Source organism: Gambusia affinis, linkage group LG04 (assembly GCF_019740435.1).
Source record: "Gambusia affinis linkage group LG04, SWU_Gaff_1.0, whole genome shotgun sequence".
NCBI lineage: Eukaryota > Metazoa > Chordata > Actinopteri > Cyprinodontiformes > Poeciliidae > Gambusia > Gambusia affinis.
This window is the reverse complement of record NC_057871.1, coordinates 522,264-537,399: the sequence shown is the minus strand read 5'-3', so window position 1 is coordinate 537,399 and position 15,136 is coordinate 522,264. Positions and strand designations below refer to the sequence as shown.

The following is a 15,136-nucleotide window of genomic DNA, read 5'->3' as shown; positions in this document are numbered from 1 at the left end:
AAATGAATAAAAACTAAAATGCCACTTTATTTGGAAACGTCCTTCTGGTGCCGCTCCGGTTGGGCTTTCAGATCCGGTCGGACTTCTTCCAGAACCTTCTGGGCGGCTTTAAAGGGAAACTGGAACGGCAAGATGCCGGCGGCCTCCAGGTCGACCTTCAGGTTGCGCAGCAGCTGCTTGTACGCCTGCAGGACGGACATGCAGGACGTCAGAGACATGCAGGAGGTCAGAGACATGCAGGAAGCTGCAGGTACACTGACCTGGGCGCCCTGGTCCAGGTCCAGCTGCAGAGCCTCCATGGCGGTCTGTTTGGACTCCAGGATCTCCTAGAAACAGGAAACAGGTTTCAGACTCGGATAATCCCAGCAGAACCGGAGTCACACCTTCACTACCTGAAAGCTGCTAGTTAGCATCAGAATCTGGAATTAGGCCATTCTGCTAGCTTATGTAGCAACATGCTAACTAGCTTCTAGCTATGTTAGCTTAAAGTTTTACTCCATCTTTTCTGAGGAGGAGTTTCTCAATTATTATGAACCTGGTAGCGACTCTGTGATGTCATCAACTAGGTTGTTGCTAAGCTAACAAACACTCTGATGTCATCAACTAGGTTGTTGCTAAGCTAACAAACACTCTGATGTCATCAGCTAGGTTGTTGCTAAGTTAACAAACACTCTGTGATGTCATCAGGTAGGTTATTGCTAAGCTAACAAACACTCTGTGATGTCATCAGCTAGGTTGTTGCTAAGCTAACAAACACTCTGATGTCATCAGCTAGGTTGTTGCTAAGCTAACAAACACTCTGATGTCATCAGCTAGGTTGTTGCTAAGCTAACAAACACTCTGATGTCATCAGCTAGGTTGTTGCTAAGCTAACACTGATGTTATAAGCTAGGTTGTTGCTAAGCTAACAAACACTCTGATGTCATCAGCTAGGTTGTTGCTAAGCTAACAAACACTCTGATGTCATCAGCTAGGTTGTTGCTAAGCTAACACTGATGTTATAAGCTAGGTTGTTGCTAAGCTAACAAACACTCTGATGTCATCAGCTAGGTTGTTGCTAAGCTAACAAACACTCTGTGATGTCATCAGCTTGGTTGTTGCTAAGCTAACAAACACTCTGTGATGTCATCAGCTCAGTTGTTGCTAAGCTAACAAACACTCTGTGATGTCATCAGCTCGGGTGTTGCTAAGCTAACAAACACTCTGATGTTATCAGCTCGGTTGTTGCTAAGCTAACAAACACTCTGTGATGTCATCAGCTCAGTTGTTGCTAAGTTAACAAACGCTGATGTTATCAGCTAGGTTGTTGCTAAGCTAACAAGCACTCTGTGATGTCATCAGCTCGGGTGTTGCTAAGCTAACGAACACTCTGATGTTATCAGCTAGGTTGTTGCTAAGCTAACAAACACTCTTTGATGTCATCAGCTCGGGTGTTGCTAAGCTAACAAACACTCTGATGTTATCAGCTAGGTTGTTGCTAAGCTAACAAGCACTCTGTGATGTCATCAGCTCAGTTGTTGCTAAGCTAACAAACACTCTGTGATGTCATCAGCTCAGTTGTTGCTAAGCTAACAAACACTCTGTGATGTCATCAGCTCGGGTGTTGCTAAGCTAACAAACTCTGTGATGTCATCAGCTAGGTTGTTGCTAAGCTAACAAACACTCTGTGATGTCATCAGCTCAGTTGTTGCTAAGCTAACAAACACTCTGTGATGTCATCAGCTCGGGTGTTGCTAAGCTAACAAACTCCTTGCTGCTGTGCCTCCAACTTTCCAGAGAAACCAGAATGATGAGTTTAGTGTGGAGGATGAAGATTTCTCTTCTTCCAGACCTTCTCCTCTCCTGGATTCTAACTTTGTGTTCACAGGAAGCTGAAGAAGCGCTGCTGCCATGTTTGGAGGCTGCAGACAGGAAGTACTGGGAGTAGAAATACTTTGACGTGTTTTTGCTCCAGTAAAAGTAAAATCTCAGGCAGCTGACTGAACAACCGTCTGGTTTCCCTTCAGGATGAATCAGCTGTTCCTGAGTTAAACTCCTCCAGGTGTTTCTGCTCCTGATCAGAACCTGTGGAGAAGTTCTGGTGCCGCCCAGCGGAGCCGCCCTCCGGCCTCTTACCTGCAGCTTGTTGGCGGCGTTGCTGCGCGCCGTGGGCTCAACGCTGCAGACGGACAGCGCGGCGCTCAGCTGCGCCTCCTTCTTCTCCAGAGTCTGGCTCAGCGCCTCCAGCTTCCTCTGCAGCAGGATCTTCTTCAGGCCGCTCCTCTGCTGGATGTCCAGGATGCTCTGAGTCTGCCTCCTCAGCAGCTCGTCACGCTCCTGCTGCACCTGCGGGGAACACCTGGAGGGGTCGGCAGGGAGGAGCAGGAGGAAGAAGGAAGAAGGAAGAGGTTTACCTTCTGGAAGGCCTGCAGCAGCAGCTCGTGTTCCACCGTCAGGTCTCTGAGCTCCTGATCAACCAGCTTCTGCTGAGCTCGGTACTCCTGCTCACACACCATCATCATCATCATCAGCGCTGAGCAGCTTCCAGGTGTTGGCTCCGCCCCCTTACCTCCATCCTGTGCTTGGAGTGCTGGTGCTCCTGTAGCCGTCTGTGCAGCTCCGGAAGCTTCTGCTGGACCTCCTGCAGCGTCGTCTTCAGACGCTGGTTCTCCTGCTGAGCTGCTGAGATCTTCTTCTCCCACCGCAGCTTCTGGTTCAGCAGCTTCTTCAGCTCGCCCTGGAACAGAGAGGGATCTACTCCAGAGGGATCTACTCCAGAGGATCCAGAAGGATCTACTAAAGAGGATCCAGAAGGATCTACTAAAGAGGAGCGCCCAGCACTGGAGGCAGCGTTACGATGGTTCATCTACCTTCCAGGTGTGCTGCTCGTAGTGCTTTGTGTCCAGGTATTCCTCAAACGTCCCTTCCGTCCGTTCTCTCCTGCTGTCGTGTTCCTTGTTCAGAGACAACAGGTGACATTTCTTGAAGGTGTCGATCTCCGTCAGAGCGTTCATCAGCTTCCTCTGGAACATCTCTGCCAGGGACCGCGTGGTGACCAGCTTCTGCACCTCCAGCACTGAACAGGAACGATGAGGAAGACCAGGAAGGAAACCCTGGAGGAAGCACCGAGGTGCACTCACCTTGCATCCGGCGCTCAAACTCGCCGCCTAGCCTCATCAGCTCCCTCTGGTGGTTCTGGGGAGGAAGAGCAGGCATGAGACGGAAGCCAAAGCTTGAAGCAGCAGCAGAGGATGGTCTCCTCACCAGCTTCAGCATCTTGATGGAGCTGTGCTCCTGAAGCCTCTTCTCCCTGTTGTCCATCTGCAGATCCCGGAGCTGCCGCCGCAGATCCAGTTCCAAGTCCGTGTTCTGCTTCTGCTGCAGCGAGCGGGACGTGACGGCGTCCATCTTCACCTCAGAGACGGCGTTGTGCTGCTCGGACAGGACGTGCTTCATCTTCTGCTTGTAGACCTGAAAACCCGACACAGTCAGGATCGGACCGGATCGGACCGAGAGACCAGTGGATCAGTGGAGGACTCACAGTCATTTCCCCTCGGTGTTGCTCGTCGACCTCTGACCTCTCTGCAGTCGTACTCCTCAGCTCGACCTCGGACTCCTCCAGGTTCTTCTTGGTCGTCTCCCAGACGGTCTTGGTCTTGTCCCGCTCCAGCTGGAAGAGGCCCTTCTCCTTCCGCACCGTTTCCAGCTCCTCCTGGATGCGGAGGGCGAAATCCCACAACTGCAACACATCGCAGAAAATCAGGGTGGGATTAACCAGGCAACTGCAGAGGAATTAATCTGGTTTTAATCTGGTGTTTAATGACACCAGATTGAAACCATTCAAACCGACCCGGTTCATTCAAACCGACCCGGTTCATTCAAACCGACCCGGTTCATTCAAACCGACCCGGTTCATTCAAACCGACCCGGTTCATTCAAACCGACCCGGTTAGAAATGGAAAAATAAGTAGTTGCTTTAAGTTTGGGCCTTCAGCCAATCAGCACCAAGGAAAGCGAATGGCGCTTTGCAAATGCCAGCCAATAGCGTGTCAGATGTCATCCGGGTTAGAACCAGAAAATAATCAGATTTTCATCAAACATTCTGGATTCGCGCTCCAAAGACGAACCGTGAACAGGCGAGAGTCCACATGTCGTTTTAGGGAAAGGTAAATTATTATCTGACTTTAGTGGGAACTCATTTCAAACTCGTGTCTGAAAACAGGAAAACGTGTAGAGATGTACTGCTGTGAATAATGAGACTGCTGCTGTCTAGTGGATCAAGTTGGGTCACGGCAGAGCGGCGCGTCATTTATTTAACAAAACTATTCAAATTCCCCACAGGAATGTTCTCTAGTTCTACCAGAATTAAGTTTTAAAATTTTAGCTCCTGCAGTTCCTCCACCATCTAGCAGTAACGTGTTTGCTCTGCCGGTTTGCGCCGGTTCCATCAGGTCCAAACTCTGGATAAACATCAGCTAGCCTTGTTAGCATCAGCAGGAAGTGCTACCTGATCCTTGGACATGTCTTGGATGGGCGCAGAGTCCAGCAGCATGAAGGGGTTCACCTTCCCGGCTTTCCCCTTTTTGCCCTTTTTGCCTTTCTTTGGAGGCTGAAGAAGGAAAACACAATTTGAGCTGCTGATGCTAAGCTAACGTGCTAACGACATAATTCAGAATCTAGCAATTAATAAATTCTGCTCATAATACTACTGAACATTATGATATAGTTACCAGTAAAGTGTAAACATGTTCTTACCATTGTGGCTCACTAATCCGCTTCTCCCTGCAGAGGAAAATATAAAAACTGGATTTGATAGGAAACACAAGTTTAACTGTTTCTGTTGAAACAAACCAGAATGTGCTACCATGGCAACGGGATTACAAGTCCAAAGAAATTTAAAACATGCAGCATTTACTGTACAGTACTCTGAAATGCAACCAAAACAAGACATATTTAGAAAAATGTCTTTATTCTAAAGTCTTACAGGTATGTAGTGAAAATACATTTGGTTCAGTGGATTTGATTGTTTTTCTATAATCTCATAATTACAGCATATCGCTTGTATTTAGTGTTATTCTGCTATTCTGTGGTTGAGAATGTAATCTCTTACACTGTCATCTGTTGTGGCAGCAGCATCAGAACCAGGGATTTGAAAAAGGCTCAACAGTCTGATAAAGAAGGCTGGTTCTGTTCTGGTACTGGTTCTGTTCTGGTTCTGGTTCTTTTTGGGGGACGGTGCAAAGGGGGATTCTTCAAAAACTTTGACTATCCTCTTCATGAGACTGTATTGGGAAAACAGTGTCTTCAGTCAGAGGCTTCTACAGATTCACTGTAATACAGACTGCTGGAGGAGCTCTTTCCAGGCAACAGCCGTCAGCATCGACAATAACTTTTTGAAGAATCTGAATTAATGAGCTACATCAAGATTTAATTTCCCTTTGGGTTCAATAAAGTATGTTTGAATTTGAATTTTGAGTTAGGATTTATTTTTTATGGAGCCTCCAGTGCGCTGTACTCCAGTAGGGGGCAGTAAAGCGCCCATAGCTTCAGTAAAGAATAGTTGGTCTCTGATTGGTTGGAGTTGATGCGGCGTAAACAAAAGCTGAGCCCAAACTCTGCTCGGCCGCTGATGGGGGTTTTAGGTTAGAGGTCAAAGGTCAAAGGTTAAGGAATGTTGGTCCTTCGGGGAGCCTCTGCCCTGCTGCTTTAGCTCCGGTTCCCGCAGTCCACGTCGTGTTTTAGGCTCCACTGCTGGGAGGCTAATGTGGCTAAAGCTAGCTCAGAGCTAAAGTCCGGTAGCTTTTAAATGGAGGTCTGTTCGGTTCGGGAACTGATCCAAGTTTAAACAGCGGTTGAGTTCGGGCCCCGGAGCCGCCATGAGCCCTTCCCTGGTGTGACTGAAGGGGGAGGATGGCAGCAGAGCTGTTCCCCGCCAAGAAGCTGGTGTCTTCGGCCTCAAGCAGCAGCAGCTCCGCCGCCTCGCTCCAGCAGCAGAACCTGAGCAACAACAACCCGGCCCCGGGCGGCTGCAGCTGGCAGGGCCTGTACCCCACCATCCGGGAGAGGTGAGAGCGGCCCGGCTCCCAGGCAGCCTGGACTCCGGGTCCATTTATCATCCGGTCGGTACCGGCTCCTAGTTCGGTCCTGGTCCATCCAGTTCACCAGGTCATAAAGTCATCAAAATTTAGTCTAGTTTATATGGAACTCCAAAATGCTCAAAATTCAATGAATAAAACATTAGAAAACAAATAAACGGTGAAATCACTGACGTTTTATTCATTATTATGAAATGTTTTTCATTCCCTTTTATTTGTAAAGTTTTGACCTGCTGATAAATAGTTCTGTCACAATAACAAATTTGTCCGGATGGTAAAATGTCCTGACGAATTGAAGTTATTGCAACAAGCATAATCATGTTGTTTTGAGACCATTTTTCATAATGCAAGAACACAATAAATTTTAAATTGTGATGAACATTTAACTCTGGAACCAGAAGACATTTTAAATATCCAAAATAAATAAGAGAAAAAACAGAAATAACAAATAAAACGAATTATAAAATCTCTCTAAGCAGAACTGAAACCAAATCACCAAACTGAAAACATTTAGCATCCAGTTTTTGGCAGAAAGAGAAAAACAATAAATCCTGCTGTTAGAAATTATTCAGTTTGTTTTAATTTATTGTAGCGATAGCCGCTGTAGCTACAGCCGAATCTCCACAGGAAGATAAATCAGAATATGGAAATCTGTGATAAATGGTTATGATTCATGTGAAGTGGAGATGAAGCCTGTGAGCTGGAAAATCAGATTTTATTATTTTAAAATCAAAACAAAGTTAATGTGGAGTCAAAATTCAGACTACATTAGTAATTAACATTAATAAATATTAATGACACTCCATTATTTACACAAGCAGATTTTTACTGTAAACTGCAAAATTGTGAGACGACATTTTGACTTCCTGTCCGTTTAATATCAGCTCTGGGATCTGCTGCTTGTTTTCACCTGAAATTAAAATTTTCTTTAAATCTCAGGTTTTTATTTTATCCTGATCCTAGAAATAATAAACAGAGAGGAGAACCTCCTTCTACCAAACCAACTAACTAACCAATTAACCAGCCAGGCTGAAAGACGTCTTGAGCTGCAGTTTTCTGGACTTGAGTTGAATTTAGGTGTAATGTGATTGAAATAAAAACCTTAAAATGTAGAAATGAATGTAGAGAAACTCCGTTTGTTTCCTTCATTTCAGTTTCGGTTCATTTTTCTGTCTGCAGGAATTCAGTCATGTTCAACAACGAGATGATGGCCGACGTTCACTTTGTGGTCGGACCGCCGGGCGGGACGCAGAGGGTTCCTGGACACAAGGTAGAGTCCGACAGCTTCTAGGACGGGCTCTCTAGAGATAGATGTATAGAAACAGATCTGCTCTCCTAGATCCCATATGTAATGTTTAGGGTATTTAATCAGCTTCTTCATCAGAGGAGCTCGTCTTCATAAAGTTTGGCTTTAAACCAGAATTATTATTATTATTCTATTACAGCCGTTTCCTGTAGGGGGCGACGCGTTATGACTAAAGCAGAATGTTTTAGAAACCAGGTTCTGTTGGCTGGTGCTAGCGGTCCAGTTTGGGGCTTCTGACCCGGTTCCGGTTCTGCTGTTGCTCTCGGCAGTACGTCCTGGCTGTGGGCAGCTCCGTGTTCCACGCCATGTTTTACGGCGAGCTGGCCGAGGACACGGAGGAGATCCGGATCCCGGACGTGGAGCCGCCGTCCTTCCTGGCCATGCTGAAGTAGGTCGGACTGTCCGTTCGGACCTCAGAACCAGAACCGGTCTGCTAACCCGGCCTCTCCTCCGCAGGTACATCTACTGCGACGAGATCGACCTGTGCGCCGACACGGTGCTCGCCACCCTCTACGCCGCCAAGAAGTACATCGTGCCTCACCTGGCGCGGGCCTGCGTCAACTTCCTGGAGACGAGCCTGAGCGCCAAGAACGCCTGCGTCCTTCTGTCGCAGAGCTGCCTGTTCGAGGAGCCGGACCTGACGCAGCGCTGCTGGGAGGTCATCGACGCGCAGGCCGAGCTGGCGCTGCGCTCCGAGGGCTTCTGCGACATCGACGCGCAGACGCTGGAGAGCATCCTGCGGCGGGAGACGCTCAACGCCAAGGAGATGGTCGTGTTCGAGGCGGCGCTGAGCTGGGCCGAGGCCGAGTGCCAGCGCCGCGACCTGCCGCCCTCCATCGACAACAAGCGGCTGGTGCTGGGAAAGGCCATCTACCTGATCCGCATCCCCGCCATGGCGCTGGAGGACTTCGCCAACGGCGCGGCGCAGTCCGGCGTGCTGACGCTCAACGAGACCAACGACATCTTCCTGTGGTTCACGGCGTCCCGCAAGCCGGAGCTGCTGTTCTGCACCAAGCCGCGGAAGGGGCTGGCGCCTCAGCGCTGCCACCGCTTCCAGTCCTGCGCCTACCGCAGCAACCAGTGGCGCTACCGCGGCCGCTGCGACAGCATCCAGTTCGCCGTGGACCGCCGCGTCTTCATCGCCGGCTTCGGCCTGTACGGCTCCAGCTGCGGCTCGGCCGAGTACAGCGCCAAGATGGAGCTGAAGCGGCAGGGCGTGCCCATGGCGCAGCGCCTCATCAAGTTCTTCTCCGACGGCTCCAGCAGCACCTTCCCGGTCTGGTTCGATTACCCGGTCCAGATCGAGCCCGACACCTTCTACACGGCCAGCGTGGTTCTGGACGGCAACGAGCTCAGCTACTTCGGCCAGGAGGGCATGACGGAGGTCCAGAGCGGCAAGGTCACCTTCCAGTTCCAGTGCTCCTCCGACAGCACCAACGGGACCGGGGTCCAGGGCGGCCAGATCCCAGAACTCATCTTCTACGCCTGATCCGGGCCGAGTCGGGTCGCAGCGGGAAGCCGGGGGACTACTTCTGGTGGCGGATGAATACACTAACGGTCTGAAACCTGAGTGACCCGCCGTCAGGTCAGACAACATGGAGTCCAACTTTTGCTCCACATTTTCATTTGTTTGTGCTGCCAAGATTTTAAACATCAGGAAAGTTTCCAGAGGTCATGAAAGGTCAACCGGAACGTTTGTGCTTTGACCTCTGACCTCTGGACCCTTTACTATCTTCTAATGGCGGCACAGACATTTATAGATTTATAGATTATGGATTATTAATCTCTGAAGGCGGTTCCGGACTGAAGGAAGGTCGGGAAATGAAGTAGAACCCGACCGGATCTCTCCATCGGACCTCCTAGTGCCTTAACGACGTGTTGGTCCGGTTCTGCTGAGCCAGGTCAGAATTGTTTTTGGGTTTATTTTAGATGGACGACGTTCTGATCCGCGGGTCGTTTCAGTCGGTTCTGACCCGCCATTTAGAAGAAAACGGTTCTGATCTTCTGAGTTCTGGTTCACCTCCAGAACCAGAACCGGTCCACTTCCTGCTCTCAGAGGAGCAGTTACTATTGGGATCGGGTCAGAACCTCAGCTGGACCGGACCGGGTCGTGGTTCTGATCGTGCTGCAGCTCCTGTTTGTTGCCTTAATGAGACGCAGTTCCTGCTGCAGCCTGAAGGTGGCGGTGTTGCTGTTACCTGCATGTGTGGAAGTGGAACCGCTTCCCGTTCACGAGGTTCTGGATGAGGTTCTGGATGAGGTTCTGCCATGGTTTGGACCTGAAGCTCGTTGCTTTTTCTTCATTTAATCACCTGAAAATCAACCTGGAAACGGGTTGAACCGGGTCCAGACGTTCCTTTAGTTTTCTGTCTGTTTTCTACTAGCTTTGTGTTTCTGTTTTTGTTTTGTTTTTGTTTTGTTTTTGTTTTTTGTTCCTTCCTGGATGAATCTCGGTGGCCTTATCAAACTCATGTTGTGATGAAATAAAAAGTTTCAAAAGTTTCTGTTTGCTGCGTTTTTCCTGAAGAAAATGTTGCAGAAATAAACTGGAGACATGAAGAATTCAGCAAAGCTTCTGGTTCTGGACCTGAGGTGAACGGGCCCAGCAGTCGGGTTTCTGAAGGTTCTGGAGGATCCAGAAAGCTCTTGGATCCGGATCTCTGGAGGGAACCAGGAGATTCTTGTGGATCTGATGAGCTGCAGCAGCAAACTGGAACATCTAGATGTTCTGACCGTACAGAACCGGTTCTGTAGACCAGTATCCACTTCACTGACCTGGAACTGTGGAGGAAAGTAACTAGTAATTAGTTACTTAGTAAAGGTGTAATTAAATACATTTAACCTGTATTTACATGAATATTCTGAGTGAATTATTTTATTGTAACATTTCATGGAGAAAAATTCATCATATGCTACAATTTTTATTTCACTTAGAAGTTCTGAAGTTAAAAACATCCGTCCATGTTCTGTTCACCCTAATGGGGTCGGGAGGAGCTGCTGCCTCCAGCTGCGTTCTGGACGGGTCGCACAACCATGCACACACAAACACACACCTAGGGAGAATTTAGAGAGACCAATTAACCTGACAGTCATGTTTCTGGACTGTGGGAGGAAGCCGGACAGTTTGACATTAATATGTTTTCTGTTACATCCAAAAATAGAAGTAAAACATCATAAAACAGTAACTGAAAGTTTAACAAGGTACGTTTTTATTTGATAACATTTTGCACTGATAACTTTACGTGTATTTAAGTATTTAGTTTTTCAAACTAAGTGTACTTTTAGTTGAGTAGATTATTTCTGAAGCTTCAGATTCTCCGCTGAATCATCAATCAGCTGTTATTCTCCTTCCGGTCCACCAGGCGACGCTGCTGCACCGAAACGGCTCATCTCAGAAGAAGACAGTCAGTCCAAAGTCTGATCCGCCTGTTTGGATTCAGAACTTTGTGGGATTCCTGGTGGACCGAAGCATCGCTATGAACAGGCTGAAGCTCATCTCCGGACACCTGAGTCCCGGCGGCTCCGCGGCGCCGCTGCCCGATTTACGGAGCTTCGACTGCGGCTGCGCGGCGCCCAGTCCCGGGGACGAGGTGGTGGTGGTCCACGGCCGGAGGACCGCGATCGGAAAGGCCAAGAAAGGAAGTTTCAAGGTAGATACGGTCCGAGAAAACAGCAGAACCCGAACAATACCGGACTTGACCGAGTTAACCCGATGTTCTAACTTGTCCGTTTCGCCTCGAGCCCCGCCCCCTGGCGTTAGGCTCCGCCCACTGAGCGGAAGTAGGATGTTGCGTAGATGACATGTTTCCAAATTTCTTTAAAAGTTCTTAAAGAAATTTGGAAACATGTCATCTACGCAACAAGAACTTTTCTTTATGTTGGGAAAATGTTTTATTTTGTTTCTATAGATTTCATAGAAAGGTTGCTAATCATTTCTTTATAATAAACTTACTAGTATTCTTTGCTAAATTTTATATTCATAAATGCAAATTTGCTAATAAAACACCTTGTTTTTCTTTTTTCATTAAAGATATGGGTCTATATATCAAATCAATAACAGACTCTACAAATGAAAAGGCTCAAAGGACAATCTCGATATGTACGTCTTTGCATGTTCTTATCTAATCACCCCTGGTTATATTGCTTGAATGTTGTATATTTCATTATGCTGTTTTGATGTATACTAATTTCATTTAAATAAAGTTCATTTAAAAAAAAATAAATAAAAAAGACATGTTTCCAAATTTATTAAAGTCAAACTGATTTTACAGAAAGAGACTGAAGATGATTAAAGCCCTTTGAGATCTAAAGATATTAAGGCTATTGGAAATAAAATATATTATTGTTATAAAGGTTTTCTAATTAATCACTAACTAGCATGCTAAAGTTGATCCACTGGGCTAATTGGTTTTCTTTAGAAGCAGACTGGGATTAAATGTTCCAGTTTTTAATCTGAAGCAGATTCATTCACTGGTTTGAACTGGGACTCTGTCTGCTCCGTACCGCCCAGCCTGGACAGCAGGCTGGGCGGTACGGAGGCCCGGAGGGGCCACATGCTAACCTCTTGCTAACAAACCGTCTTCCTGCAGGACACCACGCCAGACGAGTTGCTGAGCGCCGTGATGACTGCCGTCCTGAAGGACGTGGGACTGTCCCCGGATCAGCTGGGGGACGTCTGTGTGGGTGAGTGTAATACCCAGCCTGGCCTGAAGGGGCGCCCTCCTCTATTCCTGCTAACCAGGGCTTTGTGTCTGCAGGAAACGTTCTGCAGCCCGGAGCCGGAGCTCTGATGGCCCGAGTGGCTCACTTCCTCAGGTCAGGGGTCAAGTGCCAGAGGTCAGGTGTTGAGACCTTTAAGGTGGCGGGGCTTCCGAAGGGGCGGGGCCTCCGAAGGGGCGGGGCCTGGAGGTTCTAACATCTCTTCTGGTTGCAGCGGTTTTCCAGAGAAGGTTCCAGTTTACACGGTGAACAGGCAATGTTCCTCTGGCCTGCAGGCGCTGCTCAACATCGCAGGTAACGCCTCACCTGACCTCACCTGACCCCGCTGGTTCCTCCGGGTCGCCGGCCCAGTCTGACCCGGTTGTTCTGTGTTTCAGGATCCATCCGGAGCGGATCCATTCAGCTGGGCCTGGCCTGCGGGTGAGTTCCTGAAGTTTCCTTCGCTTCCTGTCATCTGTTCAAAGTTCTCCTGAAGAACAGTTCTCCAGACGTCCAGAGACTCGTTCACTTCAACAAACTGGCAGTTGGTCCAGGATCATCCTGACCTCTGACCTCTGACCTGCTGCGTTTCAGAGTGGAGAGCATGTCGCTCCGATCCATGGGGGATCCAGGAGATCTGAGCTCCGGACTGTCGGCCAACGCCAAGGCGAGAGACTGTCTGATCCCCATGGGGTGAGGCAGAGCCCATCGATCGATCGATCGGCCGCTCAATAATCAATATAACCAATTATGGCTTCAGAATCATGAAGTCGATCCATCAGCAGAAAAACTCTCAGAATGAACGACCTTCACTAAACCCCTGAAGGTCACAGAGCAGATCAGGATGTTTTCCGATATCGATTGATTGATATCAATGTAGCAACATTTTCCGGTCCGTCTGATCGGCTCCAGAACCGAAACCTTGGTTTCATTTTGTCCGCAGCGTCACGTCGGAGAACGTCGCCGAGCGTTTCGGAGTTTCCCGCCGGCAGCAGGATTCCTTCGCTCTCGACTCGCAGATCAAGTTTGTTGTTTAGTTTTTTAGCTCTGGAGCTTTTTGTCCTTCCTCTGGTTCTCCCAGTCGCTCCAGTGTTCCCAGTGTTCCCAGTAGCTGTGGCTCTGGTCCCGTCCGGGCCGGCGCTGACCCGTGTGTCCCCTGCAGGGCGGCCCGGGCCCGGGACTCGGGGCGGTTCGACCGGGAGATCGTTCCCGTGTCCGTCACGGTCCGGGACGAGTCGGGCCGGGAGCGGCGGCTGGAGGTCCGGACGGACGAGGGAATCCGGGCGGGAACGACCCTGGAGGACCTGGCCCGGCTCCGACCCGCCTTCAAACCCGATGGAACCACCACGGCAGGTCAGAACCACCCGGCCCGCGGCGCCTTCTCCTGCCCGGCGCCGCTGACTCCGCTCTGTTCCAGGAAACTCCAGCCAGGTGAGCGACGGGGCGGCGGCGGTTCTGCTGGGCCGCCGGGCCGCCGTGGAGGAACTGGGTCTGCCGGTTCTGGGCGTGCTGCGGGGCAGCGCCGTGGTGGGCGTCCCGCCCGACCTGATGGGCGTCGGCCCGGCGCTGGCCATCCCGGCCGCGCTGCAGCAGGCAGGTGAGGCGACCGGAACCGTCTGGATCAGAACCGACCCGACAGAACCAACATTACCTCAGTTTTCCTCCTCAGGGCTGAAAGTGAACGACATCGACGTGTTTGAGATCAACGAGGCGTTCGCCAGCCAGGTGTGTGTGTGTGTGTGAACTCTCTCTCTCCAGGTGTGTGTGTGTGTGTGAACTCTCTCTCTCTCCAGGTGTGTGTGTGTGTGTGAACTCTCTCTCTCTCCAGGTGTGTGTGTGTGTGAACTCTCTCTCTCTCCAGGTGTGTGTGTGTGTGAACTCTCTCTCTCTCCAGGTGTGTGTGTGTGTGAACTCTCTCTCTCTCCAGGTGTGTGTGTGTGTGAACTCTCTCTCTCTCCAGGTGTGTGTGTGAACTCTCTCTCTCTCTCCAGGTGTGTGTGTGTGTGTGAACTCTCTCTCTCTCCAGGTGTGTGTGTGTGTGAACTCTCTCTCTCTCCAGGTGTGTGTGTGAACTCTCTCTCTCTCTCCAGGTGTGTGTGTGTGTGAACTCTCTCTCTCCAGGTGTGTGTGTGTGAACTCTCTCTCTCTCCAGGTGTGTGTGTGTGTGTGTGAACTCTCTCTCTCTCCAGGTGTGTGTGTGTGTGTGTGAACTCTCCAGGTGTGTGTGTGAACTCTCTCTCTCTCCAGGTGTGTGTGTGTGTGTGAACTCTCTCTCTCTCCAGGTGTGTGTGTGTGTGAACTCTCTCTCTCTCCAGGTGTGTGTGTGTGTGTGAACTCTCTCTCTCTCCAGGTGTGTGTGTGTGTGTGAACTCTCTCTAGGGGGCGCCATCGCTCTGGGTCACCCTCTGGGCTGCACCGGCGCCCGGCAGGTTGTGACGCTGCTGAACGAGCTTCGGCGCCGAGGCAGGAGGTGGGTCCGGTCCAGCCGCTGCAGCCAAACTGGGCCGGGTTCTGACCCGGTTCCGCCCTCTCTCTCTCTCAGGGCGTTCGGAGTCGTCTCCATGTGCATCGGAACCGGGATGGGAGCCGCCGCCGTGTTCGAGTTCCCCGGGCCATAGCGACCCGGTTCTGGCGGGTCCAACAGCTCCGGCCCAGAACATCAGGAATGTTTCCAGTGATTCCAGTTTGATCGGCCCGATTCCCAAAAACTGGTTTCAGTTTCTGTCCGAAGTTTAAATCCGACCCGCTGCTGACCTCAGCCGATAACGACCCGAGTGAAATGCCGGGTCAGCGCCGAGGAGGACGAGTTTCCTGCAGATCCTCTTAAAGGGCCGGTTCAGACCGAATGAGTTAATAAAACCAGCCAATCATGTCTTGGAATGAAATAATGTTGAACGTTTCCTCCTGATGATGTAATAAAGGTACAAACGGTCTGTTTCCTCAGAGGGCCTCATGAAAGGTTTTGGTGGGCCAGATTTGGTCCCCGACCCTCAAATTTGACACACAAGCTCCAGAACGTTCCTCATGTTCAGCTGGGCTGACCCAAACGGTTCTGGTT

At 49.9% G+C, this 15,136-nt stretch overlaps 2 protein-coding genes and 1 pseudogene across 5 annotated transcripts; 2 read left to right on the top strand and 1 right to left on the bottom strand.

Moving 5' to 3' along the window:
* Nucleotides 1-3: 3 nt before the first annotated feature.
* Nucleotides 4-4,874, bottom strand: LOC122828936 (annotated as a pseudogene).
* Nucleotides 4,875-5,541: 667 nt separating this feature from the next.
* On the top strand, nt 5,542-9,882 carry LOC122828940 (BTB/POZ domain-containing protein 3). Of its 2 annotated transcripts, XM_044113028.1 has the most exons (4): nt 5,542-6,044; nt 7,254-7,344; nt 7,650-7,768; nt 7,837-9,882. In XM_044113028.1, the coding sequence occupies exons 1-4, from the start codon at nt 5,890-5,892 to the stop codon at nt 8,867-8,869; spliced, it is 1,398 nt and encodes a 465-aa protein (XP_043968963.1). In that variant the 5' UTR covers nt 5,542-5,889; the 3' UTR covers nt 8,870-9,882. The 2 variants fall into 2 exon arrangements, with proteins under 2 accessions (XP_043968963.1, XP_043968966.1); XM_044113031.1 differs by lacking the exon at nt 5,542-6,044 and having other exon boundaries at nt 7,569-7,768.
* A 714-nt stretch (nt 9,883-10,596) lies between these two features.
* Nucleotides 10,597-15,021, top strand: acaa1 (acetyl-CoA acyltransferase 1). 3 transcript variants are annotated; one of them, XM_044113038.1, is made up of 12 exons: nt 10,597-11,030; nt 11,970-12,063; nt 12,138-12,195; nt 12,314-12,393; nt 12,477-12,519; nt 12,673-12,771; nt 13,022-13,102; nt 13,241-13,431; nt 13,496-13,675; nt 13,748-13,805; nt 14,429-14,548; nt 14,621-14,696. In XM_044113038.1, exons 1-12 carry the CDS (start codon nt 10,857-10,859, stop codon nt 14,694-14,696), a joined length of 1,254 nt encoding a protein of 417 aa, XP_043968973.1. In that variant the 5' UTR covers nt 10,597-10,856. The 3 variants fall into 3 exon arrangements, with proteins under 3 accessions (XP_043968973.1, XP_043968971.1, XP_043968972.1); XM_044113036.1 differs by having other exon boundaries at nt 10,602-11,030; nt 13,748-13,806; nt 14,447-14,548; nt 14,621-15,021; XM_044113037.1 differs by lacking the exons at nt 14,429-14,548; nt 14,621-14,696 and adding an exon at nt 13,872-13,899 and having other exon boundaries at nt 10,603-11,030; nt 13,748-13,840.
* The last annotated feature ends 115 nt before the right edge of the window (nt 15,022-15,136 follow it).

Coding starts and splice junctions, on each gene's coding strand:
- LOC122828940 (XM_044113028.1), top strand. CDS start 5,890: ATGGCAGCAGAGCTGTTCCCCGCCAAGAAGCTGGTGTCTTCGGCCTCA. Junction 6,045..7,253: donor TACCCCACCATCCGGGAGAG/GTGAGAGCGGCC, acceptor TTCTGTCTGCAG/GAATTCAGTCATGTTCAACA. Junction 7,345..7,649: donor AGAGGGTTCCTGGACACAAG/GTAGAGTCCGAC, acceptor TGCTCTCGGCAG/TACGTCCTGGCTGTGGGCAG.
- acaa1 (XM_044113036.1), top strand. CDS start 10,857: ATGAACAGGCTGAAGCTCATCTCCGGACACCTGAGTCCCGGCGGCTCC. Junction 13,103..13,240: donor GCTCTCGACTCGCAGATCAA/GTTTGTTGTTTA, acceptor TGTCCCCTGCAG/GGCGGCCCGGGCCCGGGACT. Junction 13,676..13,747: donor GGCCGCGCTGCAGCAGGCAG/GTGAGGCGACCG, acceptor TTTCCTCCTCAG/GGCTGAAAGTGAACGACATC.